Genomic DNA, 18,467 nt, shown 5'->3' with positions numbered 1-18,467 from the left:
TTATTCTAATACATTCTGCAAACTGAACACTTCTTAAGTGTGCCCAAACAATACATCCATTGGATCAATTACTTACGTGCTAATTTTTAAGGTATTTATGACATGAGTTATAACGTATAATAGAAAATACAGTGTAAATTATATTTTTTTATAATAGCCGGTATTCCATCTATTGATTGACTAATTTGATCTATTATAATTGTCCTTAATTTTTATATTTTATTTTAATTTAATTCTATTTTTTTAAAATTAACTATATATTTTATATTTCATTAATTTAATTCTTAAAATATCAAAAATTGTGTTCCTCAATTCTAGAAAGCATCCAAACAGCCATTGAAAAAAATGCATTAAAAGATAGGGTAAACTATGTATTTAGTCACTTAATTGTTCTCATAGTTTTATTTTGGTTATTCATTATTTTTTTAAAATCACACTTAAAATTACGTTGGTAACGTTGATTTGTCATCATAAAATAATGTCATACCACCATTAAAAAATTAAAAAAATAATCAACTCAATAGTTCTAATTATTGTTGTTAGGATTTGAAGAGGCTCAATTGAACAACCAAAATGTGAAAAGGAGGTTAATTGACAATAGTTTGATTAGGGAGTAAGGAGAGTAAAAGATAAGACAATGAGCACAAAGATTTATAGTGGTTCGACTTCTTAATCAGTCTACATCCACTACCTAAGCTCCTCACTTAGGATTTTCCAATAATCCACTAATTGTTCTTTCTTTTCAAGGATCAAGAGTAACATTTACAACTCCCTATCTTTTCAATTGGCTAAGATAGAACCAAACCCCTTTTACAAAAGGTAAAAGAGTAAACAAATAAACCTCTTAAAGGTAGGTGTTTACAAAGAATTAAGCTCATACAAACACAATATTTACAAGAGAGATGAAAATAAGAATGAAAAACTCTTCTCTTGTGTTTGATTGCTTGGATATGTGTCTTAACCCTTCTTTAAGTGTCCTCAACTTATATTTATATGTTGGAATGTTGTTGCGACTGTTTATAGCCGTTCGAAGTGTTTTGGAGCCGTTGGGATCGATTTCGTGCAAAATAAGCTGCCCAAAAAAGGGGTATCGGTACTACCTTTGTTATTTTTAAATCAACTAGCCGTTGGGGCCTAATGGTATCGATACTATGCCTATGGTATCGACTACTATGTAGAGTAGTATTGGTACCCCTTTGGGTATCGGTACCATTTTTGCATTATGGAATTTGAGCAATGCTGGTAGTATCGGTACTACCTAGTGAGTATTGATACTTCCCTTACCTTTGGTATCGGTACCATATGAACAATATCGGTATTGTTCATTAGGTATCGATACTTTAAGAACAATATCGGTACTACTTGTCCAGAAAAACGTTTGTGCTCAATTCCAACTTTTAAATGGACTTTGAATTATTTTTGAAAACTTTAAAAAACTTTGAATAAATTAAATTTAAGTCAAAAAATATTTTGCCTTAATTGTTATATCAAAATATAGTTCAACAATCTCTCGTGAAGCTCTACAGTGCATCACCCTTAATATACAGCTAAAAAAGGCGTTACCGGTTTTGTTATTATTTAAATAACAAAATGGGTAAAAAATTACGTAAAATATTATTATTTCTACCTAAAACATCACTGTTTTTTAACATTTCCGGTAAAGTGCCTAACAATAACAAAATCGATAGAAAAAAAATAACAAAATCGGTAGAAAAAAATAACAAAACCGGTAGCGCTTTACCGATTTTGTTAACAAACTTGGTAAAACTACCAATAATAACAAAACCGGTAGAAATAATAATATTTCTGGTAATTTGTTACCGGTTTTGTTGTTTAAATAATAACAAAATCGGTAGTGCCTTTTAGCCATATATTAAGGCGTTGCACGTAATCATTTCCTCAATCTCTCCCTTTTTGATATAACAAAACAATTGAAAAATTATTTTTGGCAAAACTCTCCCTTAATAAAATGTTTAATGAAAAATATACAAATTGTTGGAAAATATGTGAAAATGTTCAGCTCACTCTTTTTCATTAAGAAATTAAAATTTTTAAATCATACTTCTCTCTCTTTTTGTTAGATAAAAAAGAATTCAACTTTAAAGTTAAAAAATAACATTGGAGAGTAAGTGGTGAATTTGACATAAAAAAACATTTGAAAAAAAAAATAAAGCTCCACCTCAAAGAGTGCATTCCAAACAAAAATTGACTTTCAAAAGAGTAACAAAATGTTAGTAACACATGAAATTCAATATATCAAGTCTAAAATACTTTATGCAATACCAAATTGAAATTAAGTGCATATGCATAAAGCTTTCCAAAATGTTATGCATTTGAAAAATGGATATAAATTGTTAGAAAGATATCATTTATAAAATCACTTGCATAACCATTTAAAATCAATTTTGATATCATTTAAAATTAAGGTAAAAAATTTAAGGTTTGTAAAATTAAAGCATTTGAAAAGTTGATATCAATTGTTAGAAAGATATCATTTGCATTGAAAATCATTTTTGACCAAAATTCATTATGATTAACTAAAAATTATGAAAAATCATTAAAATTTTAAAATGTTCATTATAACACATTTTTCAACATACATGAGATTAAAAACGATGCATAATCATTTAAATTCAAAAACTCATGCATGCATAAAGCTAAATGAGCAACCAAATAATCAAAATAAAAAACATTAAGCTTAGAGGTTATTCATTCCTTTTCAAGTGTGGCTAGAACAGTTGAGTATCTTTATCTTCATCATCAATGCTCTCATACACCTACAAGAGACATTTAAGTAGATTTCGGTATCCAAATTGCTTTGGATCCTTGAACATTAGTTTCAATGCTCCTTGTTCCCTTGGGAACCCATACTTGTCTAATTTTAAAACTTTTTCCTTTCTTCAAAGGACAAGTATGTTCCTTGTGACCATAAAAATGACAATGTGAGCATTTTGCCATTTTTAAACATAATTAGTTGTTTTGAAAAATTAATTTTTTTTTCTTTTGTTATGTTCTCAAGCTTAACTTTCAAATCAAAATTTTCTTTTTCTAAATCATTGATTTTAACTTTTGAAAGCTCTAAATCATTTTTCAAAATTTCATTTTGATTTTCAAAATCAACTTTGGCTTTCAAAATCAAATCATTTTCAACTTTAAATTTTGAAATTAATTTCTTATATTAGGAATTCATTGTCTCAAATTCCAAACACAACTCATTATAAGCATCTTGTAACTCATCAAAAGAATGTGAATTTAAATCATTAGAGTTAGAAGATACCATTGAATCTCCTTCGATGGCCATGAAGCATATGTTGGCTACTTCATCTTCATCATTGGAGTAATCTTCATCACTCCAAGCCATCACAAATGCCTTTTTCTTGCTTGATCCCTTTTTCTTTAGCAGAGGACATTCATACTTGACATGCCCCGTTCTTTGAAAATTGAAGCACACCGGGGGACCCTTCTTCTTGCTTGATTTATGTTTCACTTCCTTGGAAGACATAAATCTCTTAAAATTTTTGAAGAGCTTGACCATCTCTTCTTCATCATCGTCTTCATCCACTTCATCATTTGAATCTTCATAGCTCTCATTAGTGGATTTGAAAGCAATGAATACCTTCTTCTTCTTCTTGTTTTGCTTCTCTTCATCTTCTTCCTCTTCCTTCACCATCAACTCATGAGTGAGAAGAGAATCAATCAACTCGCCGAGAGTGAGAGACTTTAGGTCTCTAGCTTCGATAATAGTCGTCTTCTTCGATTGCTAAGACTTTGGAAGATAGTATATCATCTTCCTCACAAGCTTCTTATTAGAGATTACTTCTCCAAATCCCTTGAGACCATTGACAATCACGAAAAATCTATCCGTCATAGCTTTGATGTCTTCATCGGGCTTCATCTTTAAATTCTAGTAGCTATGGTTGAGAAGACTTATCTTAGTTTCCCTCACTTCATCGATTCCTTCATGAGTGACTTGGAGCTTATCCCATATCTCTTTGGCATTGGAACAAGAGGAGACTCTTCCAAATTCATCCGGGCCTAATACATAAAAGAGAATTTGTATAGCCTTAGCATTAAGTTGGAACTTCTTCTCCTCTCCATCACTCTAATCGTCCATCTCATCGGTTGGAATGATGTAGCCTTTCATAATAGAGTTTCAAGCTTCTAGATCGTTAGCTTGAATAAAGAGCATCATCCTATTCTTCCAATAGGCATAATATGCTCCATTGAAGTAGGGTTTAGGGTTTAGGGTTATAAATTTTTAATGTAGTAGTCACCAGAGGTTGAAGTCATTTCTTTTTCGGTTGCATCGGGAATCATTAGAGCTTCTTCGAGGATCGTCTCAAGGATGTTAAACCTTCTCATGAGTTAAACTCTGATACCAATTGTTAGGATTTGAAGAGACTCAATTGAACAACCAAATGTGTAAGGGGTTAGTTGGCAATAGTTTAATTAGGGAGTAAGGAGAGTAAAAGATAAGACAATGAACACAAAGATTTATAGTGATTCGACTTCTCAACCAAGTCTGCATCAATTACCTAAGCTCATCACTTAGGATTTTCTAACAAATCTACCAATTTGTTATTTTTCAATGATCAAGAATAACCTTTATAACTCCCTATCTTTTCAATTGGCTAAGATAAAACCAAACCCCTTTTACAAAAGGTAAAAAAAATAAACAAATAAACCTCTTAAAGGTAGGTGTTTACAAATAATTAAGCTCACACAAATACAATATTTACAAGAGAGATTAAAATAAGAATGGAAAAATATTCTCTTTTGTTTGATTGCTTAGATAGGTGTTCTTAACCCTTATCCAAGTGTCCTCAACTTGTATTTATATGTTGGAATATTGTTGTGATTGTTTCTAGTCGTTCAAAGTGTTTTGGAGCCGTTGTGGATCAATTTTCGTGCAAAATAAAGCTGCCCAGAACAGAGGGTATCGGTACTCCTAAATGGAGTATTGGTACTACCTTTGTTATATTTAAATCAACTAGCCGTTGGGGCCTAATGGTATCGATACTATGCCTATGGTATCTATGCTACTATGTAGAGTAGTATCGATACCTCTTTGGGTATTGGTACCATTTTGCATTTTGGAATTTGAGCAATACTGGTAGTATCGATACTACCTAGTGAGTATCGATACTTCCCTTACCTTTGGTATCGGTATTGTTCATTAAGTATCGATACTGTAAAAATAGTATCGGTACTACTTATCCAGAAAAACATTTTGTGCACAATTCCAAGCTTTTAAATGGACTATGAATTATTTTTGGAAACTTTGAAAAACTTTGAATAAATTCAATTCAAGTCCAAAAATATTTTGCCTTATTTGTCATATCAAAATATAGTTCAACAATTGTAAATTTGTAACATAATGTCATATCACCATTGTAAATTTTCGTCCAATTAAACTGGGTCTTTACTTAGCTATAATTTAATTATTATAGGTTTAATTGATCAAATTATAAGATTTAAGGGATAAATCAAAAGTTATTAAAATTTTCGAATGAAATTGATAAATGCACAAAATACCACGATCATTTTCAATTTCCGAGAAGTTGCACTACATCTGAAAAACCTTAAGTGTTCAAGGACTTCTCTTCGATTTTTCTTAATTTCCTTTTATTTTTCTTTTACTTTGTAAATTGCTTCTTCATGCGCCACTTTGGATACCTGGAATTTTTTCTCTAATTTGATCATTCAGGCTTTGATCAAATTACAAGATTTACAAGTTTAATTAGCACATCAGTACAATCACAAAGATAACGATAAATAGAAGATGGGAGATTACGTAAAGAAAGATAAAATTTAATTCCAAATTTGAATATTCACACATTCCACATAATCGAACCAATAAAACTAATAGTATGTTATATCATTCAAAATAATATCAAGTCATTTCACCCGAATTGATGTATTGAATGCCATATCACCTAAATCGATGACATCACATCAAACCAATGATGTGACAAGTAATACATTAAACAAATCAATGTCACATCGCATACAGCACCCAAACAAATGATATATCAAATTATCACATCACTCAAACTAATAATATAATAATATGACAAATGACACATCACCTACCATCATTGATTCAAGTAACATATCACATCACCTAAAACAATGACATATCACATCACCCAAACTGATGACATATCACATACCACACAACCTAGATCAATGACATAATATATGACATGTCACTATAGTATATGACATGTCACTCAAATCAATGACATTACATGACATGTCACCCAAATGAATACCCCATCATTGTTTCAAATGACATGTCATGTGACATTAATTTAGGTGACATTACAAGTACCACATCTTAGTTTAACAAGCCACATCACTTGAATCAATGACATGACACATATTCCATCACCAATTCAAATGACGTCACATGTCATCTCATCAATTTGAGTAACATAACATTTGACACAACACATGCCATCAATTCAAGTGACATGACATATACTACATCACCTAAAATAATATCACATGTCACATCACTCAAATTGATGATATCACATGCCACATCATCCAAACCAATAACACGGCATGATGTCACTCAAATTGATGACATAAAATGTGACACATCATTAGTTCGAGTGACATGGCATGTGCCATGTCATTGGTTCAAGTAACATGGTCCATGTCATTGATTCGGGTGACATGGCATATAACATGTCACCCAAACTCAAAGTAATTATTAAAAGACACAATATATAAAAATTAAATATTAAAGTAATGACTTAAATTAATAAACAAATAAATACATAAAAATTGCTCGAATTAGATAATTCACTTCCGCCCCTAATTTTCCTATATCTTTGGTCAACAGACTTTCCCCCTCGCCCTCATTTCAGTGCTGCAAACCCAGAAAGAGAGAGAATGTATCGACTTTCTCCATCTTTTTCACGTACCAAAAAGGAAGGTATTTAAAAGCAAACCTTTGTTGTACATTCTTAGGAGGAAAAACTTGCTGCTGACTCCCCAGTTTCAGCAACACTCAAATGTAACAATAACAGTTAATAGTGTCAATCTTGTGATTTACCGATTAATCGAATAGCCGGGACTGGCTTCTGAAGTACTGATGTACCCTGGAAGATCATCATTTGGTAGTCCCTTTTATACTTGTTTATCTGTTGCAATATTACATACAACGTTACGATACAATTCATCCCATATAACAGACCACATTCGTTTGATTTCAAAATTCAAGAGAAACGGGTAGGCAATGCTTATTACCTCTTCCTGGGTTATCTTGCCAAATCTGAACTTCTTTGTCCAAATGGATTCCGCCTCATCAGCTGCAGGGAGCAGAAGCATTTTCACTTTTAGGAACCCGAGCAGCTTCTCGATGCAATTGAAAAGGCAGTGGAAATAACCCTGCAATGTTTATATCTTTTAGTTAGACCATCGTGTGTCCTAATCAAAATCAAGACCTTTGATGGGAGGAAATGTTTTTCCCCCCCCAAGAAAGCAGCATTAGTTACCTGTCCTTGACTTTCAGTACTAGTTGCAACCAAGGGAATTTCAGCCACTTCATGCCCGAAAATCCGGAAAATACCAGCTGACACAACCACTTGACTACGAGACACGAAAAAGGAATCATGTCAATTAGATAAGCCCAAATTAAATTATAGAAGATGACAACGGAAATGAAACTCAACCAAAAAACTAAAAAGAAAAAACGAATCTCACTTGACAGTTAATATTGCACAATACATGCCGCCAAAATCTTGTCCCTTGAAAGTTCTCCTGCAAAACCAATTATGCCTCGTTTGGTTACATAAATATTGATGTATGTTTAACTATTACACAAGTATAAAAGGTTTTTTTCATGACAGAATAATTAGTACAACTTAAAATTGAAAATAGAAGGATAATTATAGACTCTAGAAAAAATCAAGCCTCTTCAAAATAAGAAAAATATTTCCTCCCTCTTTGTTCAAATCAAGTCATTTGTGGCTAAAAATTACTGGATAAAATCAGTTTATTACTAATTAGTGTACTTCACTTATTCAATAATAATAATACTCATATCAAACAAAACATTAATGATATTATTCACACCGCATAATCAGCATGCATCACAAAGATATGCATAAATGATGAGTATTGCTTACCCATAAACCATTGATGGGATGAGATCCCCTTTACTCGATCCAGAGTCACTTATAGGATCAAAGCGCTCCTAATAAACCACAAAAGCCACATCATAAATCGATTAGTATTTTAGTCCTACAGCTTTAGGTTCACATCAAAGACTCAAATCAACACAAACTACAAAGAAGATGTCTCATGCGTTAAGTGCACCAAGGCAACTACAAGACTTAAAAGCTTACATGACGGCCATACAGGCTTTAAATAGCTGGCCATTCATCTAGTTGGATAATGTTACATACTATGAAAGATCAGCAATAAATTTGTTAGAGGTTTAGGCAGGAAATAATATACATGGAAGATCGTGACAGCCTTTGAAAGTGTTACTCTAGTGTCATCAGAAGGCATTTTCCCACTAAGAACCCTCCATCTTATATCAAGTTTGGCCTTGCTCTCCAAACCACCTTCTGCATGCTTCTTCCTCACAACATGCAGAGATGAATCAGGAAGCTTCTCTTCTCCACGAACTATCAATTTCTGTAAAGCAGTATGAATTCTATTGCAGTCCGCACAACAAAACCAATCTCCTTTCGGTAACTCCTGATAAGATCGTGGTGTCACTATTCATAAACAGAGGGAAACAGAAAAACCATGCGATACTTATAACAGAAGAAAAAATGGGCACCTTAAGATCATCCATGTTATGATCCCTCAGACAACCCACATGATACTCTCTCTCACACTGAAAGAAAATAAACACAGATCATTCAGTGACAATTACAGCAGACAACCTAAGCACAAACAGAACCAAAAAGATACCTGATCACAAAGTATAACAGTACGAGGACCAAACCCTGACTTGCTAAAAGCATGACCTCTGCAAATATCAACATCATGTTAACAAGAGAAAATAAAGTTCAAAGTAGAGAGAGAGAGAGAGAGAAGCACCAAATAATCAAGCCTCGACATGAGTGCAGCACACAGAACGATGAGATCAGACATTATCAATTTGCAAATAAAGAACACATGTTTTGAGGTAAGACTTAAGAGTTTCTCACTGATACAGATTCTGAATAAATCAAATCAGAGATTTCAGTTGTCTAGAATATTTCAACTCTAGATCATAATGTTAGATTTAAAAATGTTCACCGCTTTAACCAGGGTAACTGGATATATATTTTCAGACATAAATGTTATAATAAGACTTAGCACTATTTAAGGTAAGTGGAAGAGGAGGGAGTTTACAGGATGAAGATTAATTCAAAGCAACACAGAAGTATCCCAACCTGCATAGCACACACACACTGGGAACTTCTGCCTCTGGAGTTTTGATAATACGAATACATCTCTTTTTTTTTGATAGGAAAAGTAGGTCTCATAAAAACCTCCTTCTAAGTAGCCCTTACCATGAGGTCAGAACCTACTAGGGGAAGGAGGAATAGAGAACCTTAATATATTGATAATGTAAAAAATTACATAAAACTAGAACCACTCCTTTAAGATACATAAAACTTAAGCACACTCTTATAACGCCTTGATTAAAAACCTCCGAACTCAGTACTAAAAAAGTGACCCACTACCCAATCCCCTCCTTTGCAAGCAAATCTGCCTCGCAATTACAGCTTCTCGGAATCCACCTCACAATGACCTCATACTCAGAAACCGCATCCGCAATATCCTTGACAAAATTTAAAAGAAAAGGAGGAACTGACTCCTGATATTTCAACCACTCCACAGCTAGCTTGCAATCAGATTCAATAATAAGCCTTCCCTTCAATACCCATTCTGATGACACAAAGATGTCTATTCCTCTTTTGATAGCTTTTAACTCTGCTAAAATAATAGGAGTAGGCCCTATTTTTTCTGAAACGACATCAATTTAATCCGATTCCAATCTCTAAGAATGCCCCCAATTCCTGCTAACAACCCAACCCTACTAACTGCTCCATCCACGTTAAACTTAAAAAAATCGACTGGAGGAGGACTCCAGTAAACCACAGGCCTGTTCGAATCAAGAGAAGCTGAAATATTATCAGCCAATGAAGGATCACCAATTAGAGAGTCCACTTGAATAGAGGATAAAGGATACTTAGCTAGGAACCATTTCGCAAGCCTTAACCTGACTGTGAAAAACAATGAGGATGTGTCCAGCTTGCCTCTTTCAAAAACAATTTCGTTTCTCATCTTCCAATCGACCATAAAACAGCCCCCGGAATAAACTTCCACATATTAGAAAATGGCCTAAGAACAGACCATGAAATTAGAATTGATGAAGGATCAGTAGGTAAGGCTAACTTGATACCCCAGTAGGCTATGATTCTGTTCCATAGTACCCAGGAAAACTGGCAGTAAATAAACAGATGCTGAACTGATTCCTCTGCTTGATTGCAAAAGGGGCATAGAGAGTCCTCCCCTAAGTGAACCCCCCTTTTCTTCAATTCCCCTCTAACCGCTACTTTATTAAGTGATAGTTGCCAAAGGAAAACCTCTACTCTAGGAGGAACCAGACCTTGCCAAACACATTTGTTCCACCTAAAGTTATCCTCATCCACTGAGTAGAAAGATTTCGTGCAAGCTTTAACGGAATACAAACCCTCGCCCGCACCAACCCAAAGCATGCAATCCTCCAAAGATTCATTTAATTTGATAACATTGAGCTTGTCCAATAGATCAACCAGCTGAGCCACTTCCCAATCGCATAGATTCCTCCTAGTCTTAATATTCCACTCCCAACCATTCAAATCAAAACTACCAAATTCAGCAACCTTACCCCTTGATTTGTTGACAGAGCAAAAATCCTAGGAAAAAGAACTTTCAATGGAAAATCCCCCAACCATGTATCTTTCCAAAAGAAAATCGAATTGCCATTCCCAACTTGTAACCTCGCATGAGATCTAATGCATCCTCCAAAGAAATCATCCTTCATGTAGCTATTCACAATACCTCTCCAAATCCAAGAGTCCTTATGGGAGGAGACTTTATTGACATCCATAGAAAGACAACTAACACTATGTTTAGAACATAAGAACTTTTTCCACAAAGATTCTTTTTCGTTGGCAAACTTCCACACCCACTTTCCCAATAGTGCTCTATTAATAAGCTTCAAATCAACAACTCCTAGACCACCTCCACACTTCGGTTTACAAATTTTATTCCAACTCACCCAATGCATTTTCTTCTTTTCTTCTCCTCCACCCCATAAAAAATTCGCCATCAAAGAGTTTAATTTTTGACAGATTTTAGCTGGAATCTTGAAATAGCGAGATAAAGATAGGTAAAGAGGATAAAACCGACTTAATAAGCACCAATCTACCGGCCATAGACAAAGAAGAAGCTTTCCATCCCGCCAATTTCTTATCAAAGTTAGCTAGGACTGGCTCCCACAGTTTCTCACAGTTTCTTTTAGCCCCTAGCGGAAGGCCTAAATAGACTGTCGGAAATGAACCAATAGAGCAGCCAATGTCCCTAGCCCAAATTCTCAGTGTGTCCTCCTCCACATTAATACCATACAATTTACTCTTAACTAAATTAAGATGAAGCCCCGTCATAAAACTAAAAATCATCAACACTCGTCTAACGTTTTTAATTTGAGTGATGGAGGCTCGACAAAAATAATTAGGTCATCCGCAAACTGAAGATGGGTCAAATTGAAACTGTTTTGCACATTTCCAAAAGAAAACCCTTGAAATAATCCTAATTCCACAGCTTTATTTAACATCATATGAAGGAGTTCACCAACCACATTAAACAAAAGAGGAGAAAGACTACATCCTTGTCGCAAACCTTTAGCAATATGAAACTCTTTTGTAGGAGACCCATTCAGTAGAATAGATATAGAAGCTGTAGAAATACACTTATTTATCCAAGAACACCACCTTTCTCCGAAGCCCATCTCCTTCATAAGCCTTAACAGAATCTGCCAATCCACGGTGTCATAAGCTCTGCTAAAATCCACTTTGAAAACAACCCCCTGCAGCCCTTGTTTCCTCCAATAATCTATGCCTTCATTTGCTAAACAGGCGCAATCCAACAATTGCCTCCCCGGAATAAACGCAAACTGTGTAGGGCTAACAATATCTTTAACACAAAGAAGAAAGTCTTTTCGAAAGAACCTTAGAGAGAATCTTATACAAGCTGCCCACTAGACTAATAGGTCTATAATCTTCAATACTCTCAGGATTACCTTTCTTTGGAATCAAGGTAATAAAAGCATGATTCACTCCATGAACCCACCGCTTTCCATTGTAGAAATCTGAAAAAAACTCCATAATCTTCACCTTCAACAAATTCCAATACTTCTTGTAAAAACCCATTGTGAAACCATCCGGCCCTGGTGCTTTTGCACTATCCGAAGATGAAATTGCTTGCCACACTTCTTGCTCTGTAAACATCTCTTTGTTATCTGTTCTATTGGATCAATTCCAGCAACTCTTCCAGCAGCAACCGCATTGGCATTATGTTGCACAAACTTTTCCTTTTCGAAGGTATTCTGGCAATACCTACAGTGCCAAGTACCAGTTGGAATGCGTGGTAGGGATATACACTCTGCAGTTAGCCAGTACAAAGAGCATGAGCCCAACAGGAATTTTTACTGATAACGAACAAGTAACAAGTGACAGATATTTCCAATCTGTTTGTATGGAGAAAACAAGAAAACTGCAATTTCAAAATTCCATTGGTTTAAAATACGTAATGTGTAATGAACAATGTTGTAAACACATACCACGGTCTGAATGACCCAAGCATAATGAAATTATAACTATGTAAAAGTAAGTTCCAAAATGTAACTAACTCTCAACTCTCCCTAATTAAGTTCAGGTGCAGGTAAAGGTGATAGGGTAAGGGGGGAAAGGAGGGGGAAAAGGAGGGGGGAAAGTCCTGAAATCAAAAGCAAGTTATGTTCACACATAAACCATTCCCCAGAATTATTGCATCCACAAATATTCAATTTCTCTTTGGAATATCATTAACCACATCATAAGTGTTTAAACAATTGGGAGATGACATTAGAAAACAAGTTTGTCTTCGCTAGAACCTTCAGTTAAGAAATGCATTACAGTCAATCAAGAGCAGAAGTCAAAGGTATCAACTTGAGGCAAAAGATTATATATAAGACTGGTTATAATTTCACGTCGTTTGGAAGTTCATAAGATGAGAGTTACTTTCTTTATTGCCATTGCTAAAATGCATCCAGCACATCAATTGTCATACAAATAAGTGAATCCCGAAAAGTTGCCGATGAAGACAATACCCAAGAATAAAGTTGAAAACTAACCTATGTGAAAAGCCCTCGGACATGTCTCACAACACAATAGACCCCCTCCATCCAAACATATGCTACATAGATCATCATTCTCATATGTAGAGAACTTCCGACTTTTTGATAGGGATATCGACAATTCATGGAGAGAGACCCCATTTGATGTGTAAATATTTTGAAAACTGTAAACAAAGGAAATATCAAAAGAAAACTATGTTTGTAGATACATTAAATGCACCAAGTCATTATATCAATTATAAGATAAAATATGACCAAAAATAACAAGGCTTTGACAACCAAGTCCAAGCAGAAACTTACGGCTTGCGACGACTTGCAAAACCAGCATGGGATTCAAACTGTGAGGGGCTTATCTGCACATTTAAAACAAAAAAGGTCAGAGAATTTAAGATGCAACAAATGCATCGCGGAAAGAAAAAAGAGTACCTCTGAATTGCAGCAAGTGCATAATATTCCAAATCCCCTTTTATAACCAACAAGCAATTTCTGCAACACATCAAATAACCACTTAGTAGGCATGGTTGAAATGGATATTTTTTACATTCAAGCATACTTGGTTTTTAAGGGCGCAAGGCGCACCGAGACGCAAAAGGTGCCTGGAGCCTAGGCGCAGGCACGTTCCTTTCGTATGCGAGGCGCACTGTTTGTAATATATCATATATATCAAGTGTAAACTATATTTGTACTCGAAATAACATGATAAATAATATTATAGTTCTTTAAAGATCAAAATATTCAATACCATTACACTAACAACTAACACACAAACTAAGATAAAAAACATAGTGAGTGAGAGCTTTTTTTAAGATGTTTTTTTTAATATTAAAATATAATAATTTATTAAAATAGTAATATCTTTAAAAAAATTCGAAAGGAACAAAGTCTCTGCGCCCGTGCCCGGTGCCTAAAGCCCCAAGGCCTGCGCCATCTTCATCGCCTGGCTGCGCCTCGCGCCTAGGCGTGCCTTTTAAAACCAAGCAAGCATATTCACACTAACCTGTCCTCGAACAAAATACCCTAGTTCAGTTCCATCTGGCAACCCATCTTCCTCAAATACCAATTTATGCATCCTCAGATCCCTTCAAAAGCAGTATCAAAGAGATTAATTTGTTATACAGTATCAACAAAAAGATCATGCCAAAAGTGACTACCTTAAGTATAATAAACAGAGTGAATATCAAATAGGTAAACAGAATACAAAACACAAAACTACACTTACTTTCTAGTTACTCTTCCCTGACTTTTAGCTTGTGACGAACTGCATTTTGAAGCACTCATAGGAGACTTTGGAACCACAGTTGGCTTGGGTGATCTGAAATAAAGTAAATAAAAACAAAAATAAAACCAATGGCTGAATTAGTAAAACTTTAACAGAACATCTTAATTCAATTCTGTAGATTAGAGAAAAGTATTAGCAAGTGAGTAAATGCAATGTGGAGATTATCTCTGTGCTTTTACATCTAAAAGCTAGCATACAAATTTGACAAGGAGCAAATATAAGTTCTAATAAACATTCATACAAAATTGCTACACTTTGTCATCATCAACAATCATTAACACCCCCACAACACTCATAAATTTGATGAAAATTGAGACCAAAATTCTCATCTGCTGACAGAACTGTCTATGCAGCCAAGGGTTAAAAAGATATTGTCAAATGCCACAAAAACTGTACAAGTCAAATGCCCAATGGATGCTGAAATCAGAAGGATATTTTTTTTCTCCACTTCCAAACTCAAAGACAAACCAAAAACACAAGGGCGTCCAACCATACCTATCACTAGCATCAGCCACCTTGGTTGCATCAGCCACTACAGTTGAGCTGTCTTCAGACTCTTTCATATCCAGACATGAATTACATAGTACCATAGATTTCCCGGAATCAGCTCTAGTAATAGACTCTACAACAATAGAAGAAAATTTAAATGTCCGGACAAATTCCAGTAACAAATGAGAAAATATGTACAGATATAAATAAAAGAAAAAAATCAACCTTTGCAGTTCAAACAAAAGCGGGGTTTCTTCATGGAAGGACCGATCACCATTATCACGGTGTCCTCCAACATGCTCAATGAACTCCCTCTGCACGCCATCATTACATCACGGAGGGTTTTCCCATTCTCCAGGTAAATATACTCTTCTGCAGGCTTGTTCAAGCTACCCGCATGAACCTCAAATAAGGTAGGGGTAATAACCTAAATTAACAATAAAACACAAACATGTGGGTATTTGCAAATTTACAAAATAAATTATCATGAAAAGACAAAATATTAATAAATAATAAGCACTTACTTTAGCCCCCTTGCATGCATTGCAAAAACACAATATCCCAAAGCCTTTGATTATTCCTCGAAGCCCATTACTCCCTGAAGCTCTTGTAACCTGCAAGAATAAAAACATTCAGAAATCAAAATTTTCAATTGGAAGAGCGACACATACAAAAATATCACCTAAGCTTTTTTTTTTCCCACGGACATACCTTCGAGCTTCGAGCATACCTCACGTTTAGTCCCTTGAGCAAACCTGAATCCAAAAGATCTTCTATCTCTGTCGGGAAATCTCTTACAAGCTTGGTTGAGACAATTGTTTCCTGCGTCATTGGAGACTCCACAGCCCCAACTTTGATATCACCATCACCACTTCTGGCATCACTCACATTGACAACAACAGCATCTGTTGCAGCAGTTTCCTTCACTGTCTCCTCCGACGCTTTCAACAAGGAACGAGTAAACCTCCTTACAGGCTTCTCGCCCTTCACCACTTCCTCTATCTTACTAATCAAAACCGGCACCCCTAAATTCCCTTTGCATGGTTCACTTTCTATCACCAAAACCTCCTTTGACTTTTCTTCTTCAACTTTCTTGATTGCATTTTCCAGTTCACTTTCTTTCTCTCCATCCATCTTCTCTTCCTCGTGTTTTTCTTCTAGCAAGTCCATTACAGCCATTTCGGGTTCACTTTTATCCTTCCCTTCCTTGACAACCTCATCTTTGGACATTGTTTCAATAACCCCATCTTTAACTTCCTCATCCTTTTCCAAACCGACCCTCTTCGTCTTCTCTTCTTCACAACCAACCACCTCTCTCTTTGGATCTTCCACATCGCTTTTCGCCTCTTCTTCACTCATCAAATCAACAGATTCCTCCAAAACCCTCACAGATTTCTCCAAATCAGTCATCCCTTTCCCATCCTTGACTTCATTCTTCAATTTCTTGTTGCTCCTGGTACCCGTGCTCCACACCTGTCCTCCACTCTGGGACTTCCCAGAACGAGTTCGACCCAAAGACCCACAGATCTCAGCTTGAACCTTCAAAGCAAACTCGAATTCACGCTTCAGACCCGCCCTTACCTGAGATAGCACCAAGAAATCCCCTGACTCCGTACCGTTCGCCATTCAATTTAAACAAAAAGAAAAGAGCAAAACCCCGGATCAAAACAAGAACCCTAGAGAGACTATTTTCCTGAAGACAAATCAAACCCAATTTTAAAATACATTCATGGAGACGGATTACACGGCATGAACATTGAAGGGATTTCTGGAATACGCAAAGATTAAGTAAAAAGAAGGAAATTAGGGCGTTTAAGGAAGAAAGACTGTAGGCTTTGTTTGACGAGAGGGAAAAAAAAAAAAAAAAACAAAATTGGATAAGGGAAAGGAAGAAGAAAACATACCTTTGTATTTCACGGATGACGAAACTAGCCCTTACTCATCGACGTCGTTTCGGCATATTTTGGGACGTAACTAATTCTTGTTAATTTCATATGGTCTTCATGCTTTTTGGTTTTGCTTCGGAAAACCCTTCTATCTGGACTTTTTAAATTTCAAAGTTCTAAATCAAGTAATCAACCCTAGTAAATCATTGTCTGGTAAGAAGATATATGAGGTCTCATTATTTAAAAAAAAAATCAATGTGATCCTCGTATTATTTTTCTCTCTCAATATGACTCTCCAAATCAAAATAAAAAGTAAACACAGTGTGACCCTTTGATCAATATTTTTTTGTCGTTGATCGTTATAATATTGATGTGACAGTTCACAGTGCTGACGTGATTGTCCACGATTTTTCATAATAGTCTAGGGTGACAGATGACATGACATATTGAATAAATTGGTAACTGAAACATGACATATGAATTGCTAAGTCAGTAACATGGACCACTACATCAACACTTGAACTAGCACTGCAGTACTGTAACAGTCAAAGACGAAAAACGTTGTCAAATGACCACTTTGAATTTATTTTTTGAGTTAAAGGGTCACATTGAGAGAAATAATTATACAAGGGTCACGTTGATTCTTTTTAAAAAGTACAGGGACCTCTAATACCTATTTGCCTTTTGTTTTTAATTTTTTTAATAGATTTTGTATTAAATTTTAAGTAGGCTTGTATAATAAATAAGTATTTAAAGTATATCATATTTTTCATTTAAGTACTTAAAATATTTTTTACTCAAAGTAAGTATTTAAAGTTATCTATTTTGTTAAAATAAGTACTTAAAATATTTTTTTTGATCAAAATAGGTATCTAAAATATTTATTTTTTTATTTAAATACCTAGAGTATTCTTTAATTAATATCACATGCCAACTTTTTTAAACTTAGATTAAAAAGATTGAATAGTTTAAGTGCCTATTTTGACATAAAATATTTTATATACTTATTTTGACAATATATAACTTTAAGTATTTATTTTGATGAAATAATATTTTAAATACCTAAATTAAAAATATAATATATTTTAAATACTTATTTATTTTATGATATAAAATAATAATGCTAATTGCATTACTACATATTATACTTCATTTTTTCTCATTAATCAATTTTAACATTTTAAATAATTTACTAATATGGTTCAATAACATTTATCATATTAAATCGGGAAATTGTATAATTAATACATACATCTTCACCAATGATGTTTTACAGTTTACTTAAAAACGATATTTATAATATTTTAGAAGAAAAAAATGTTAATTATTATTTCTTTTCAGAAATTGTTTTAAAATAATATTACGGTGAAAATAATCAAATTGCATAAACAACCAATAACTTTTAGGCCAATAAACG

At 34.4% G+C, this 18,467-nt stretch overlaps 1 protein-coding gene across 1 annotated transcript; it reads right to left on the bottom strand.

Moving 5' to 3' along the window:
• Positions 1-6,799: 6,799 nt before the first annotated feature.
• On the bottom strand, positions 6,800-17,003 carry LOC120184424. Its single transcript, XM_039188895.1, has 19 exons — positions 15,876-17,003; positions 15,689-15,778; positions 15,390-15,591; positions 15,171-15,297; positions 14,616-14,708; positions 14,394-14,475; positions 13,823-13,882; positions 13,697-13,749; positions 13,394-13,560; positions 12,516-12,663; positions 9,405-9,470; positions 8,938-8,995; positions 8,804-8,860; positions 8,473-8,718; positions 8,142-8,209; positions 7,717-7,773; positions 7,509-7,602; positions 7,261-7,401; positions 6,800-7,154 (listed from the first exon to the last, which is right to left on the bottom strand). The coding sequence occupies exons 1-19, from the start codon at positions 16,788-16,790 to the stop codon at positions 7,050-7,052; spliced, it is 2,829 nt and encodes a 942-aa protein (XP_039044826.1). The 5' UTR covers positions 16,791-17,003; the 3' UTR covers positions 6,800-7,049.
• Between the last annotated feature and the right edge of the window lie 1,464 nt (positions 17,004-18,467).

Source organism: Hibiscus syriacus, unplaced genomic scaffold (assembly GCF_006381635.1).
Source record: "Hibiscus syriacus cultivar Baekdansim isolate YM2019G1 unplaced genomic scaffold, ASM638163v2 tig00112888_pilon, whole genome shotgun sequence".
NCBI classification, from domain to species: domain Eukaryota; kingdom Viridiplantae; phylum Streptophyta; class Magnoliopsida; order Malvales; family Malvaceae; genus Hibiscus; species Hibiscus syriacus.
This window is presented reverse-complemented; position numbering and strand designations above follow the sequence as displayed.